Raw genomic sequence first — 17564 nt, 5'->3', positions numbered from 1 at the left:
CTGGATTACTGCTACCCACTTAGCACTAGTGGGTGGTCATATTTCAGTAGCATCCACGAAGTGAACCCTTACATCTCTTGATGATTTTTATAATTTTTTTTGAATTCGTGGTTTAATTTTCGGTTTTATTTCTATAAGACTACTTCACAGGAATACTACATGTATATACATTATTTTTCTCATATATCCTCCATTATGTTTTATCTAAGAGACTGGATATAATTCCCCATGCTTTACAGTACAATGCCATTGATTATCCACTCTAAATATAATAGTTTGCCTCTACTAACCTCTACGAACCCTCAGTCCATCCCACTCCCTCCCCCTCCCCCTTGGCGGCCACAACACAGTTCTCTATGTCTGTGCATCTGCTTCTGTTTTGTAGATAGGTTCATTTATGCCACATTTTAGACTCTACATATAAGTGATATCATATGGTATTTGTTTTTCCCTTTCTGACTTACTCCACTTAGTAAGTGAAGTAGTATGAGAAGTAGTATGAGAATCTCTAGTTGCATCCAGGTTGCTCAAACTGGCTTTAAAATTTGACTGAGGGAGTTCCCATCATGGTTCAGTAGAAATGAATCTGACTATTATGCAGGAAGACGCAGGTTCTATCCCTGCCCTTGCACAGTGGGTTAAGGATCTGGCATTGGAGACATGGCTCAGATCCCACATTGCTGTGACTGTGGCATAGGCTGGCAGCTGTAGCTCTAATTCAACCCCTAGCCTAGGAACTTCCATATGCTGTGGATGTGATCTCAAAAAGAAAAAAAAAAACTGACAGAAAGTTCATTGAATCTGTAGATTGCTTTGGGTCATATGAACATTTTAATGACATTAATTCTTCCAATTCTTTAGTACAGAGTGTCTTTCCCTTTGTTTATATCTATAAGATTTTTATCAGTGTCTTATAGTTTTCAGTGTATAGGTCTTTCACCTCCTTGGTTAAATTTATTACTGGTATTTTATTCTTTTCAATGAAGTTGTAAATTGTGTTGTTTTCTTAATTTCTGTTTCTGATAGTTTGCTATTAGTGTATAGAAATGCACGAGGTTTCTATATATTGATTTTTATAATGCTACTTTCCTGAATTAATTTATTAGTTCTAACAGTTTTTGATGATTTTGAGGGGTTTTAATAGTTAATGCCTTGTCATCCACAAATAGTGATTTCTTTTCCAGTCTGAAATTATTTTATTTCCCTTTTTTTTTTGCCTATTTGCTCTGACTAGGCCTTCAAACACTATGTTGAATAAACATGGCAAGAGTCAGCATCTTTGTCTTATTTCTGATCTTAGGGGAAAAGCTTTCAGCTTTTCACAATTGAGTATAATGTTAAACTGTGGTCTTCTTATATATAACCTATATTCTGTTGTGGTATTTCCTCTATACCCGCTTCATTGAGACTTTTATTATCAATGGGTGTTGAATTTTGTCAAATGCTTTTTCTGCATCTGTTGAGATGATCATATGACTTGTATCCTTCATGTTGCTAATGTGGTGTATAACATTGTTTGATTTGTGGATGTTGAACCATCTCGCATCCCTGGATTAAATCCTACTTGATCATGGTATATAATTCTGACAATGTATTGATGAATTTGGTTTGCTATTTGTTGAGGATTTTTGCATCTATGTTCCTCAGGGTTAGGGCTTGTAAGAATATTAAGTCTTGGGAGTTTCCACTCTGGCACCGTAGGTTAAGGATCCAGCATTGTGTCTGAGGTGGTTCAGGTTCTATTCCCAGCCAAGCACAGTGGGTTAAGGATCCACCGCTTGTTAAGGTTGCTGCAGCTGTGGTGTAGGTTGCAGCTATGGCTTGAATTTTATCCCTGGGCCAGGAACTTCCATATGCCATTGGTAGAGCTGAAAAAGGTAAATAAAAAAAAAAGAATACTAAGTATGTAATCCATGAATATGGGCTATCTTTCATATCTTTAAAAGGCTTCTTTTAAATTATTTCAACAATGTTACGTAGTTTTCACAGAACTTAATATGTTGGTAAAATTCAATATTTTAAAAAACTCTTGAAGACAGTGCCACTTATTTTAATCATTTTATTGGTTTTCTACATTATAATTTTAGCTAAAATATTTTGATATTCTTTTGTTGAAACTTAAAATATCACCTATATCTATAAAGAATTTATAGAGATTACTCTAAAATGCTAAAGTTTTTCTTTGTCTTGCATTTTATCCTAGTGTTTGCTTCTAACCTTTGTAATTGAAGAGGATGTAATAAAAATAAAGGGCATATTAATCTTAGTTGTTCATAGTTTTCAGGGTTACTCATATATGAACAATATCAGGTAAATTATTGGTGAAATTATCTCTGCGCTTACAAGCATCACAGCTCTGCCACTCAGCAGCTGCATACTTTTTAATCAAGGCACTTAATAGTCTGAGCCTCAACTTCCTCCTCTATACATTGGCCTTGATAAGTGATAACACTTATTATTTAACCCATTTTTGTTGTGGTATAAGTTAAATTAGATATTTGTGAATGCATTTTGTATAATTATATTGTTTTACCTGATATTTTGTTTGTGTTAACTCTCCCACAGGAGTATCAGCTCATGGTAGGACTCAGTAATTGGATGCTCTGGGCTGCCTATTTCTTCACATTCCTTTTTTTGTATTCAGTTATCATCTTTTTGATGTGCCTTATTTTCTTTGCAAAGGAAAGTGTCTATTTGACTGCAGCATGCTACAGTTAAACTTTGAGAGGGAAAACAGAAAGGTGGTGTGGGCCTATTAGATTCAAGTTTCCAGGGGATAAAAATGTTCCTTTTGTTGACTCCACCATGGAAACTCAGAGGCTGCTTTTATCACCAAATTAAACTTTAAACCTAGATATGTGGACTTTCTGTAGTTTATAAATTGTCTACTCACCATTTCCCTCACTTTCATTAGGATAATGGAGTAGAAGGATTTAAGCTTACCTTCTCTCACAAAAACACCAAATTTACAACCAACTGCTGAACAACCATCAACAAAATAGACTATAAACTATCAAAAAAAAAGATATCCCCAAACAAAAAAGAAGCCACATTGAGATGGTGGAGGAGCACTTTCATGATATAAGCAATCCCATACCAACCAGATGGGCATCCCACAGACTGGAAAATAACTATCACACAGCCCACATCAGGTTACCATACCTGTGGTACTGGCATTGGTTGGAGGAGTTCCCAGAGCATTTGCCATTAAGGCCAGCAGGGATTGGATGAAGGAGCTACACAGGGCTGGGGGGAAAGAGGAGGGTGCACACAGGCTTTCATCTGCACTGGGTCAGGGCAAAGCAGAGATTCCATAAGAATCTGGGCCAGGCCTGCTTGCAAGTCTTGGAGGGTCTCCTGGAAAAACAGCAGGTGGCAGTGGCTTGCTTGGGAGGAGGGGGAAAGACATTGGAGGCAGAGGTCTCAGGAATAATCATTGGCATGAATTCCCTGGAGTTGGTACTTTTGAAAGATCTGGCCCTACCCATCAGTTCTGAGAAGCCCCAAACCAAACAATAAACTGGGTAGGAACACAGTCCTACCATCAGCAAACAGACTGCCTAAAGTCCTGCTAGGCACACAGCTGCATCTAGTCACACTAGAAGACAAAGCCCCACCCATTGTAGGGACAAGAATAAGCTCCACCTACCAGTATTCAGTCCCAACAGGAAGTCTGCAACAAGCCCCTGTACCAACTTCACCCAAAGAGGGCAGGCACCAGAGGCAAGAGAAGCTACAGCCCTATAGCTGGAAAAAGGAGACTCCTGAAAATCTATACAATACGAAAAGGCAGAGAAATATGACCCAGATGAAGGAATAAGAAAAAACACAAGAAAAAAACAGATAAGTGATCTGGAGATTAGCAACCACCATGAAAAAGATTTTAGAATAATGATAGTAAAGATGCTTAAAGATCTTGGAAAAAACTGGACGCAAAGATCAATAAATCGCAAAAATTTTGAACAAAGAAATAGAAGACATAAAGATTAAGAAAGTGGAGATGCAAAATGCAATAACTGAAATTAAAAATTCACTAGAAGGAACCAATACAGGAGGTAGAAGAACAAATAAGTGAGGTGGAAGACAGAATGGTGAAAATCATAGATGTGGAACAGAATAAAGAAGAATGAAAAGAAACAAAGACAGTCTAAGAGAATTCTAGGACAACTTTAAATGCACCAACATACACATTATAATGGTGTCAGAAGGAGAAGAGAGAGAGAAAGGACCAGGGGAAATATTTGAAGAGATAATAGCTGAAAACTTCCTTAACATGTGAAAGGAATCATTCACTCAAATCCAGGAAGCACAGTGAAACTCGAGGAACAGCCAAGACACATATCAAACTGATGAAAATTAAAGATTGAAAATTTTGAAACCGGCTAGGGAAAAACAACAAATAACATATAAGGGAATCCCCATAAGGATAACAGCTAAATTTTCACCAGAAGGGAGGCATGATATACTTAGAGTGATGAAAGGAAAAACACTTCCAACCAAAAATGCTCTCCTTAAGATTTGAAGGAAAAATGAAAAGCTTTACAGACAAGCAAAAGCTAAGATAATTCGACACCACTAAACCAGATTTACAGCAAATACTGAAGGAACATCTCTATGGAAAAGTAAAGGCCAAAACTAGAAACAAGAAAATTATAAATTAGAAGGCTCACCAGTAAAAGCAAATATATAGTAAATGTAGGAAATAATCTAGACACAAGTATGATACCAAAACCAGATGTTGTGAGGAGTGTACAAAAGCAGGATACTGGAGTTGCACTTGCAATTAAGAGACCAGCAACTTAAAACAATGTTTATATATATACATAGACTCCTATATCAAAACCTCATGATAACTGCAAAACAAAAATCTGCAATAGGTACACACGCAAATAAGAAATTAGCAATCCAACACAACACTAAAGATAGTCATCAAACCACAAGAGACAAGAACAAGAAAAGAAGAAGAAAGACCAACAAAATAATGAACCAAACGGCCATAAGAACATAAATATAAATTGACTAAATGCCCCAAATAAAAGTCATGGACTGGCTGAATGGATACAAAAACAAGACGCAATTATATACTCTTTTCAAGGGATCCATTTCAGTTGTAGGGATAAATAAAAACTGACAGTGAGAAGATGGAATATAGGTTATACAAACAAATCAAAAGTAAGATGGAGCAGCAATACTCATATCAGACAAAATAGACCTTAAAATAAAGGTTACAAGAGATAAAGAAGGACATTACATAATGATCAAAGGTTAATCCAAGAAGAAAATATAACAATCGTAAACATAAATGTACCCAACATAAGAGCACCTCGGTGTATAAAGCAACTGCTAACAGCCTTAAAAGGAGGAATCAACAATAACACTAATAGTGGGAAAACTTAACACCCTACTTTCAACAAAGGACAGATCATCCAGACAGAAAATCAATAAGGAAACAAAGGACTTAAATGATGCATTATACCAGATGGACTTAATAGATAAATATAGAATATTACATCCAAAAGCAGCAGAATACACATTTTCTCCAGTGCACATGGAACATTCTCTAGGGTAGATTACATTCTGGGCCACAAATCAAGCCTCAGTAAGCTTAAGAAAATTGAAATCAAATCAAGCATCTTTTCCAACCACAGTGCTATAAGATTGGAAATCAACAACAACAACAACAACCCCCAAAATGCAAAAAAACAAATACAAATGGAGACTAGACAGCATGCTAGTAAACAACCAATGGCTCAGTGAAGAAATCAAAGAGGGAGTATAAAAATACCTAGAAGCAAGTAAAAATAAATACACAACTATACAAAACCTATGGAGGCAGAAAAAGCAGTTCTAAGAAGTTTATAGCAATAAAGCCTATCTCAGGAAACAAGAGAAATCTCAAACAAACAACCCAACTTTACACCTAAAGCAACTAGAGAAAAACATCAAAACCCAAAGTTAGCAGAAGGAAAGACAGCATAAAGATCAGAGCAGAAATAAATGAGATAAAGACAAAGAAAACAATAGATCAGGAGTTCCCGTCATGGCTCAGTGGTTAATGAGTCTGACTAGAAACCGTGAGATTGTGGGTTCATTCCCTGGCCTTGCTCAGTGGGTTAAGGATCCGGCATTGCCATGAGCTGTGGTGTAGGTCACAGATGCGACCTGGATCTGGCATTGCTTTGGCTCTGGCGTAGGCTGGAAGCTACAGCTCTGATTAAACCCCTAGCATGCGAACCTCCATATGCTGTGGGTGCAGCCCCAGAAAAGACAAATAAAATAAAATAAAATAAAATTTTAAAAAAGAAAACAATAGATCAATGAAACTAAAAGCTGGTTCTTCGAAAGGATCAACAAAATTAATAAATCCTTATCCAGATTCATCTAAAAAGAAAGAGAAGACTCAAATCAATAAAATTAGAAATTAAAAAGGAGAAGTTACAATGGACATCAAAAAAATACAAAGGGTCATAAGAGATTACTACAAGCTACTATATGCCAATAAAATGGACAACCTAGAAAAAATGGACAAATTCTTAGAAAGGTATAATCTTCCCACACTAAACCAGGAATAAATAGAAAAGATGAATGGACCAGTCACAAGTACTGAAATAGAAACTGTGACTTAAACACTTCCAACAAACAAGATGAGATGTCTTCACAGGTGAATTCTATCAAAAATCTAGAGAAGCGTTAAGACCTTCTGAAACTATTCCAAAATACTGCAGAGGGAACATTCCTAAACTCATTCTATAAGGCCATCATCACCTTGATAGAAAAAACAGACAAAGATCACACACACACACACACAAATTACAAGCCAATATCACTGAAGAACATAGATGCAAAAATCCTCAACACAATGCTAGCAAACTGAGTCCAGCAATACACTAAGAGGATCATACACCATGATCAAGTTGGATTTATCCTAGGGATGCAAGGATTTTTCAATATCTGCAAAACAATCGCTATAATACACCACATTAACAAACAGAAGAATGAAAACCATGTGATCTTTTCAATAGATGCAGAAAATTTTTTTTGCAAAATCCAACTCCCGCTTCTGATAAAAACCCTTTAGAAAGTGGGCATAGAGGGAACCTACCTCAATATAGTAAAGGCCATATATGACAAACCCACAGCAAACATCATTCTCACTGGTGAAAATCTGAAGCAATTCCCAGTAATATCAGGAACAAAACAAGGATGTCCACTCTTGCCACTTTAATTCAGCATAATTTTGGAAGTCCTAGCCATGGCAGAGAAGAGAAGATTAAAAGGAATCCAAATTGAAATTGAAGAAATAAAACTATCACTGTTTGCAGATGCTATGATACTATACCTAGGAAATCCTAAAGACACTACCAGAAAACTGTTAGAGCTCATCAATGAATTTGGTAAAGTTTCAGGATACAAGATTACTACTCAGAAATCAATTGTGTTTCTATATACTAACAATGAAAGATCATAAAGAAATTTGGGAAACAATCCCATTTACCATTGCATCAAAAAGAATAAAATACCTAGGAATAAACCTACCTAAATAGACAAAAGGTTTATACTCTAAAAATTATAAGATGCTGATGAAAGAAATTGAAGATGACACAAACAGATGGAAAGATATACCATGCTCTTGGATTGGAAAAATCAATATTTTCAAAATGACTATACTACCCAAGGCAACCTGCAGATTCAGTGCAATCCCTATCAAATTATCAATGGTATTTTACACAGAACTGTAACAAAATATCTTACAATTTGTATGGAAATATAAAAGACCCCAAATAGCCAAAGAAATCAAGGAAGAAAAATGGAGCTGGAGGAATCAAGCTCCCTGACTTCAGAGTATACTTCAGAGCTACAGTCTTCAAAACAGTATGATACTGGCACAAAAACAGAAATAAAGATCAATGAAGCAGGATAGAAAGCACAGAAAAAAAACCCACACACTTATGGTCAACTAGTCTATGACAAAGAGTCAAGAATATACATTGGAGAAAAGACAGTCTCTTCAATAAGTGGTGCTGGGAAAACTGGATAGGTATCTGTAAAAGAATGAAATTAGAATACGCTCTAACGCCATACTAAAAAAATAAACTAAATATATATTAAAGACATAAATATAAGACCAGATACTATAAAACTCTTAGAGGAAAACAGGCCAAACACTCTCTGACATAAACTGCAGCAGTATCATCTCACATCCACCTCCTGGGATAGTGACAATAAAAGCAAAAATAAACAAATGGGACCTAATTAAACTTAAAAGTTTCTGCACAGCAAAGGAAATATTAACTGAAACAAAAGACAACCTGCAGAATGTACAAAATATTTAAAAGATTTGCAATTTAATCCTGGATTATGGAATTAATCTGACAAGGAATTAATCTTCAAAATATGCAAACACCTCTTTCAGCTCAATATAAACCTCATCAAAAATAGCAGATCTAAACAATTCTTCAAAGAAGACATGCTGCCCAAAAAATACATAAGAAGATGTTCAGCATCACTAATTATTAAAGAAATGTAAATCAAAAGTACTATGAAATACCATCTTACACTAGCCAGCATGACTATCATCAAAAAGTCTACAAACAATAAATGCTGGAGAGGATGTGGAGAAAAGGGAATCCAAGTCTTACACTGTTGGTTGGAATGTAAATTTGTGCAACCGCTATGGAAAACAGCAGGGATGTTCCTCAAAAAACTGAAATAGGACTACCGTATGCTCCATCAGTCCTGCTCCTGGGTATCTGTCCTTAGAAAATCATGACTTTAAAGTATACATGTACCACAGTGTTCACTGCAGCACTATATACAATAGCCAAGACATGGAAGCAACTTAAATGTCCATCACCAGAGGAGTGGATAAAGAAAACGTGGTATATATACACAGTGGAATATTACTTATCCAAGAAAAGAAATGAAATAATGGAGTTTGCAGCAACATGGACAGACCTAGAAATTATCATGCCAAGTGAAGTTAGACCATGCAAGACAAACATCATAAGCTATCAATTACTTTTGGAATCTAAAAAAAAAGGGGGATACAAATGAACTTACTTGCACAACAGAAACAGACTCACAGATTTTCAAAAACTTATCATTACCAAAGGGGACAGGTGATGGGGAGGTAGGGGTGACTTGGAGTTTGGGATGGAAATGTTCCAAAACTGTGCTGATAGTTGTACAACTATAAATATAATAAAAATCCTTCAATTATTAAAAATATTTTATATGTTTCATTTATCTTTTGTTGTGACATTACTTAGAGTATGACTAAACTGTCTTCATGATTGCTTTGCTAGATTGAACCTGTGCCAGTCATCCAACACAGTGACCCATCTCTCGTCTTTGTCTTTTTGCTGTGTTACGCCATTGCCACAATATGCTTCAGCTTTATGGTTAGCACATTCTTTAATAAAGGTGAGTCTAAAACTCCTCTCTGGGAAGATTGTATTTGAAAGCTCCTTCTGAACTTGAGTTGCCACCTGCACTATATCCTCTGTTTACTTTCTATCTGAAAGGATAAATATATGCACACGAAATTATTCGAAAGGGAATTAAGAGAGCAGTGAAGATTAATATAGCATAGCATACATGTGAAAAACTAAAATAAGATTATATTTGGGTGTTCTTTCTAACCTTTTATTGCTAACTCATGCATGGTATTTGTTTATCTACCAGGAAGGACTGAGAATGAGATAACTTCTGTATATTCTGTTGGAGGGAATAAAGTCTGCCAGGCTGATGATAATACTAGAGTTTGTGAAGAGAAAGAAAACAAAAAATTGCTTGACTGAAAGTGTCCTTAATTAGTAAATCCATATTATGCGCTTCTATTTGAAATATAGTCTCTTCCCCCAGAGAGCTGACATACTATATCTGCAAAAAAATGATTTGAGAGAACATGCAGAGAGCAATGAAAAATAATGGAACATGGTGTACACATGAAAAAAGGATTAAAATAATCCAACTTCAGAAAAAAAGAATTAAAATAATCCAACTTCAGATTGAAATTGAGAAAAACCTAAGAATGTTTCCTGTAGAGGTTAGTTTTTAGGATTTTTGCAAAACTGGAAGTCTGAATAGAAAATCAAATCAATGTACACAAGTATCCATTCATTCACTCAAATCTATTTCCTGGCACAGTATCTTGTGTTGGTATAGTACCTAATATATAAAGGCAAATAAAAAAGTCCTCCTTACCCTTTGAGGACTCACATGTGAATAGCAGGCAAGACCAACTAACTATTTTACTTTATTTTATTTTATTTTATTTTACTTTACTTCATTTTATTTTACTTTACTTTTATTTTTTTTTTTCTCAGTTCATTATCATGGGTATTATTAATTGATGGTTCCTCCTCATAAGCAAGAATATCATACATACAACACATACGCAATTGAAAAAAGAAAGAAAAGAAAAAGTCCACAAGGTAGAGGAAAGTAGTGTGTTGATGTGAGGCAGAATGAGATATACCAAAGAGGAAATATGAGGTAGAAAACAAATACCAATGTTTTCTATCTCTGGCATTCTAGCAAACTAAACATTCTGAACATTTGTGTATATATCTTCTGATACATATGGATGAGTCTTTCACTATGGTACATACTTAGAAATGTCATAGCATTTGTGAATTTCCAACTTGTGTTAAACATTTCCAGTATGGTTCTATGCATTTACAGTCCCACTGGAAGAAGATGAAAATTCTTTTTGTTCCATATCTTTGCCAAAATGTACTATTGCCAAACTCAAATTGCGCCACTTTGGAGATAAAAAATGTAACAGCAATTTAAATCCAAATTTTCCTAATTAGAAATGAAGCTGAGTATGTGTCATTAATTTGAGTCATGCATTTCCTTTTCTATAAAACATATTAATGATTCTTTTATAATTATTGATTTGCAGGAGTTCTTCACATAATACTGCTACATACCTTTTGTTAGTTGCAATTATGCTGCAAAACGTATTCCAGTTTAGAGCTTTTAGTTCTTTTATGGTATCTTTTAATAGTTACTGATTTTAGTGTACTAAAATTTATCAATATTTTCTTTCATAGTTTATTATACAAAGTATTTCAATTAAAAATTATTTCTGGAGTTTCCTTAGGCAAAGCAGGTTAAAGGATCCAGCATTGTCACTGCAGAAGTTCAGGTTGCTGCTGTGGCAGGATTTCTATCCCTGGCCTGGGGACTTCCACTTGCCAAGACAGCCAAAACATAAAAAATACAATTTAAAAAAATTTTGTCTTTTTAGGGCCACACCCATGGCATATGGAGGTTCCCAGGCTAAGGGTCGAATCAGAGCTGTTACTGCTGGCCTATGCCAGAGCCATAGCAACGCCAGATCCATGCCGCATCTGCAACCTACACCACAACTCATGGCAATGCCAGATCCTTAACCCACTGAGGGAGGCCAGGGATCGAACCTACAACCTCATGGTTCCTAGTCGGATTCGTTTCTGCTGCACCACGACGGGAACTCCTAAAAATATTTTTGTTTAAAAATTAAACAAAAATATTTCTTGCTCCAAGGTCATAAAGTTATTTTCCTGTTTTCTATGTGCGGATTGATTGTGTGTGTGTGGTATAATATAGCAAATTTATTTTCCCCCTAGATGCATAGGCAGTTGTGCCAGCAACATTTGATAAACAGCTCACCTTCTCCTCACTACTCTTCAGGACATACTCTGCTACAAGTCAAGTTTCCATTCATGTGTGCATTTCCATTCATGTGTGCTGCTCTGTTTTTGCAAATTTTTTATTATAGTTGATTTGCAGTGCTGTGTCAACTTCTGCTGTATAGCATAGTGATTCATGTTCTATCCCAAGAGACTGAATGTAGTTCCCTGTGCCACACAGTAGGACCTCATTGCTTATCCATTCTAAAGTCCTTATCCATCCCACTCAGTGTTCTACTTATTTATGTTTTAAGTACATTTTCAAGGATCTAATTAATATAATTTCATAATAAATCTCACCTAGTAGGGCAAGACAATTTATTCTTTATCTTCAAGTACGTCTTTGTTTATTATTGGCTCTTTGCTTCTCTGTATACATTTTAGGATAAAGGTATAATTCATGAAAAATCTTGTTTGGGTTATCATTTGAAGATACTAAATCTATAGATCATTTTGGGGAGAATTGACTTTATAATTTTGAATCATCCTATTAAATAACATAACATATATCTCCTTTTGGTTAGGGCTCTTTAAATGCTTTTCCCTAAAGTATTATATTTTTTCCATGGAAGTTTGACAGAGTTTTCCTGGATGTTTGTAATTTTGTATTTCCTGGATCTTTGTATTTTTAAGGTTACATTTTAATGTGCTCTTGGAATATTCAGATTGACTTTAAATGTTGGCTTTCATCAATTTATTAAACTATCAAATTATTTCTTTTTTTTTTTTTTGTCTTTTTGTCTTTTTGCCATTTCTTGAGCTGCTCCCGCGGCATATGGAGGTTCTGAGGCTAGGGGTCGAGTCGGAGCTGCAGCTGTCAGCCTACACCACAGCCACAGCAACGTGGGGTCTGAGCTGCACCTGCAACCTACACCACAGCTATAATAAAAAACAGTATGTGTCAAGGAATGGCAAGGACACAGAGAAATTGTTACTTTCATTGCTGGTGGGAAGTTAAAATGTTGCAGTAACTGTGGAAAACAGTAGTGTTTCCTCAAAAAGGCTAACATAAAATTACCATATAGCCAAATGGGTATAACGTAATTCCTCATTGTGATTTTGATTTGCATCTCCCTAATCACGAATGAATTTTAATATTAAAGGTGTAAGACTTCCAATGTTGCCCTTTGTTTTGGCTGTTTAGGGTCCAATGCAATTCTATGTTCACTATGTATTGTAATCAGTTTCATAATAGTTGTCTTTTCAGAGAATCACTTTGGAGGTTGTTGATCTATATGTTTATTTTATACCTCATTAATATCTGTTTTTATCTTTATTCTGTTCCATAAATTTTATTTTTGTTGATTGCCATTTTTCTAACTTCTCGTGATAAATTTTTGACATATTTCTTTTTTTTTTTTTTTGACAACACCTGCAGCATATGGAAATTCCCTGGCTGGGGCTCAAACCCATGCCTCAGCAGCAACCTGAGCTGCTGCAGCAATAACACCAGATCTTAAACCCACTGTGCCATAGTGGGAACTCCTGGTATATTTCTTTTAGTAAGTGAATTTAAAACTAGACATCTCCTTCTTAGTACTGATTTGACTGCTTGACAAAAATCTGATACAGAAGCTTTTTCTGTTTTCCATTAAAATATTTTATAATTTATGAGTTCTTCCAGTTCATAATTATTCAAGATTGTGTGGTCTTAATTTTCCTATATACTGGGTTTCTATAGACATCTTTCACCTATTGTCTACAATTTAATTTCATTCCTTTGTTGGGATTTACTTAATGATATAGTAAATGTCAGGTTTTTTTAAAAAAAAGAAATGTTCCACATATGTTTGAAAAAAAATTATAATATGAGGTTGTTTGGGGTAATTAACAATGTACTTTCATTAAGCCAAGTTTTTTAGTCATTGTTTACTTTTCTACATCCTTAATTTTCTTGGTAGTTGTTCCACCAACTGCTGAGAGATATATGTTTACACTTCCCATTATGATTGTAGATTTGTGTTCTGCTATTTTTGCTTTATATATTTTGATTCTATATTATCAGGTGCATCTTACATATTGCCTTGTTTTCTCTCATTTTTATCCTTTCACCCTTACATTTTTTAGTTATAAAAAAATAGCACACATTGGTTAGTGAATAAAACATGGTTCATTGTAAGGTATGTGGAGTCATGTAAATAGAAAAAGCAAGAATCACTTTTTTTTTTTTTGTCTTTTTAGGGCCACACCCGTGGCACATGGAGGTTCCCAGGCTATAGGGGTCCAACCAGAGTTGTTGCTGCCAGCCTGCGCCACAGCCACAGCAATGCCAGATCCAAGCTGAGTCTGCAACCTACACCACAGCTCATGGCAACGCTGGATCCTTAACCCACTGAGCAAGGCCAGGGATCGAACCTGCAACCTCATGGTTCCTAGTCGAATTCGTTTCCACTGCACCACAACGGGAACTCTGCAAGAATCACTCTTAATTGTGGGATAATATTTTGTACTTCATAATACCCTAATTTCATTTGAATGCTGAATTTTAACATCTGATGAAGTAAATTGGGCTCTTAAGAATTTTCTTTGCATTGTGTTATCAGAGCCATATTTCTGGGACACTTCATACTCTAAACCATAGCTGACTCCTTGATACCAACTTTGTATTTCTCAATCTATTCAGATATCCTTTTCCCCCAGCATCATGACATTGACTGAATCTCACAGCATCTGAAAACACGATGTAGGAATTTTCTGATTATGCCAATAATAGCAGTAATAAATATGTAAAATTTCCATTAAAAGCTGTAATATTCATAGTTAGTGCACATAGAATGATAAATTCCAGAACTGGTTCCTAAGATGTGCTTGTTTTAGATCACTCTCGTAATAAATCAAAGATATTTGTATTTCAGACTTTTGCATATTGCTTGAATTGACTTCATAATTTTCTTCTTATTTGCAGTATATTTTTCTGTTTCCGTTGGTGGTTTCATTTATCTTGCTACCTACTTTCCAGCTACCAGCTTCTTTTCAAACTATGCACAGATGACACTCACCCAGAAGTTGGCATCCTGTTTCAGCTCAAATATTGCGATGTCACTGGGTACTAAGTTCCTGGTCAAGGCAGAAATGGACAGTGGGTATTTACCTTGCAAATTTTGCCATGTTCTCATATGATATTCAAGTTTTAATATCAATTGATATTGCTAAACTGTCCTCCAGATTTTACGCTACTTCATACCACCATGTGTAGTCATAAGTGCTTCTACATTCTCTTCCATAAATTAAGTCTGTTAGGGTCTCTCCCTACCCCTTTTTGAGTTGCAACGTGCTATTTAGTGGTAGGGAAGCGAATGACATGGGTCTGCCTATATTAGCTTCCTTTTTCCAACAGTGCAATATCTATGTAAAAATTCTTCTAGTTTTCTGTTCTGTAGTTAGCATCCATCCCTACTTTTCAATGGTTATGTTTTTCTAAAATTGTATGTTCCAGGGAACATTTAGCATGAGGAGAGGTGAAGAGATAGGAGCCACTGTTTAACCCATACATATGCTTAATTTTTAAGCTTATTTTCCTGACTTTTTAATATATTTTATTTTTGTTTCACTGATTACTGATTATTTGTGGCAAGTAGGAAGGATTTTACATGATTTCTTGCTCAGCTACCCTAAATTCTAATGGTATAAGAAAGTACCTGATTATAGTAGGAATCTTTAGAGAATATTAATACATTGTTTTCTTTATTCTTAAATTATGGTGCAGATGGGGAACTCCATTTTGGCTTCAGTTGACACCTCAACTAAATGTCTCCTGTTATCTCTTAGAAATTGGAATTAAATGGAGTAACATCTTCTCACCAACCAAACTGGATAACTTTGTCTTTGCCTATATTCTGGGAATGTTTTTATTTGATGCTTTCTTGTATGGCCTTGTGGCCTGGTACATAGAAGCTGTTTTTCCAGGAGAGTATGGTGTATCCAAACCATGGAATTTTTTCCTGCTTGTAAGTTATAATACTTTTTTATTTATTTATTTATTTATTTTTTGTCTTTTGTCCTTTTAGGGCCATACCCACGGCATACAGAGGTTCCCAGGCTAGGGGTCTAATTGGAGCTGTAGCCACCAGCCTATGCCACAGCCACTGCAACAGCAACACCAGATCCAATCTGCATCTGCGACCTACACCACAGCTCATGGCAATACCGGATCCTTAACCCACTGAGCAAGGCCAAAGATCAAACCCGCAACCTCATGGTTCCTAGTCAGATTCATTTCCACTGTGCCATGACGGGAACTCCCTGTAATGCTTTTATTTTTGCGAGGAGCCACAGTCGTTATTAATCTGTTTTATAATTTCTATAAAATCCATTATGATTTAATTTTGTACTTTCTATAATTGAATCAATGTTAGGTAAAAATCATTCTCATTACTCTAGACAAACTAATTCACTAGCCCTTTCCTAAAGCATTTTAAAGCCTCCATTTTGTAGACGATATATAGACAATCTGTAGATCATGACCTGCAGCCCCAAACTTTACAAATTCTAATCCATCACTCTTGCAGGCAAATATTTCATAAAGAAAAGAACTCCAGCATAAAGAAAATAATATATAACGAGTCTCTGGATGCTAACAAGAAAAGGTTTAGTTATATCCAATATCTAGACACTCGCTACCTGATTTATTTCTTTGGTTATCCTAGAATTTTTAGAGTCAGAACCATATCATACTGGGGTGGGTACACTTGCCTCCCTTCTCAACCTTTCCCCTTATTATCATTAGCTAATGTATTACTAAGAGAAGAATATATGACAGAGAGCGATCTAATACTCTTAGCTGTAACTTCATTTTGGAATGATTTAGAGTGATGAACCCATTTGTTTTGTCTCTCTTTGACAGTTATGTTTCAGTAGAGATGTCTGTTTTTATGCTTTGGGGGTTAAAATGATAACCAATTACCTCCAAACTTTAATCCCAAGAAATTTTCAGCAATCCATCTCCATACAGAGTAACAGGCTAAAGTATTTTCTCATGTTTCGTTTTTCAATATTATTGCAGTAATGGCATTTTTATTCCCTTCTTAGCACTCCCACTGGTGTGGAGACGCAATTGAGAAAACGAATGAGACAAGACAATTTTATGAGACAACCAAAAGCAAATATTTTGAGGCTGAACCTCCTGATTTGGTGGCAGGTATCCAGATCAAACATATGTGCAAGGTATTGTTTTATAGATATATTTTACTTGGTAGGATTCATACTCAGTTTACAGTTCATTGTAAATGTTTGTTACAAGAGATACCAGGGAAAAGATCACATGCAAATAAAAGGTCATGACCATCGTGTTTACTTCCTTTGAGATAGTTCAAAATTAAGTTTATACAGTATATAATAAAATCATGTCTTGTCTTCCTCCAGAAAAGGATCTGATTTTCTATAAATGCTAATGATATCTTTTTTGATGTTTATATTTTTATTTTTATAATGATTTTTATTTTTCCCATTATAGCTGGTTTACAGTGTCCTGTCAATTTTTTACTGTACAGCAAAGTGACCCAGTCACATATACATATACACATTCTTTTTCTCACATTGTCCTCCACCAGGCTCCATCATAAATGACTAGATATAGTTCCCAGTGCTATACAGCAGGATCTCATTGCTTATCCATTCCAAAGGCAATAGTTTGGATCTATTAACCTCAGATTCCCAGTCCACCACAGCCCCTCCCCCTCCCCCTTGGCAAACACAAGTCTGTTCTCCAAGTCCATGACTTTCTTTTCTGTGGAAATGTTCATTTGTGTCATATATTAGCTTCCAGATATAAGTGGTATCATATGGTATTTGTCTTTCTCTTTCTGACTTGCTTCACTTCATTTGGGTTGTTTCCAGGTCTTGGCTATTGTGAATAGAGCTGCAGTGAATGTGCAGGTGCATGTG

General features: G+C 35.5%; 1 protein-coding gene across 1 annotated transcript in view; it reads left to right on the top strand.

Moving 5' to 3' along the window:
* LOC100524979 (ATP-binding cassette sub-family A member 3-like) overlaps positions 1-17564 on the top strand; it is a 96210-nt gene that overhangs the window by 46457 nt on the left and 32189 nt on the right. The window contains exons 7-11 of the mRNA XM_021086499.1: positions 2566-2688; positions 9306-9423; positions 14587-14760; positions 15450-15628; positions 16710-16849. Of these exons, the coding sequence (XP_020942158.1) occupies positions 2566-2688; positions 9306-9423; positions 14587-14760; positions 15450-15628; positions 16710-16849 (734 nt within the window). The remainder of the gene's footprint in view (positions 1-2565; positions 2689-9305; positions 9424-14586; positions 14761-15449; positions 15629-16709; positions 16850-17564) is intronic.

This window comes from Sus scrofa, chromosome 3 (genome assembly GCF_000003025.6).
Source record: "Sus scrofa isolate TJ Tabasco breed Duroc chromosome 3, Sscrofa11.1, whole genome shotgun sequence".
In the NCBI taxonomy this organism is placed as follows: domain Eukaryota; kingdom Metazoa; phylum Chordata; class Mammalia; order Artiodactyla; family Suidae; genus Sus; species Sus scrofa.
The sequence above is the reverse complement of the archived record's forward strand: the minus strand, read 5'-3'. Positions and strand labels throughout refer to the sequence as shown.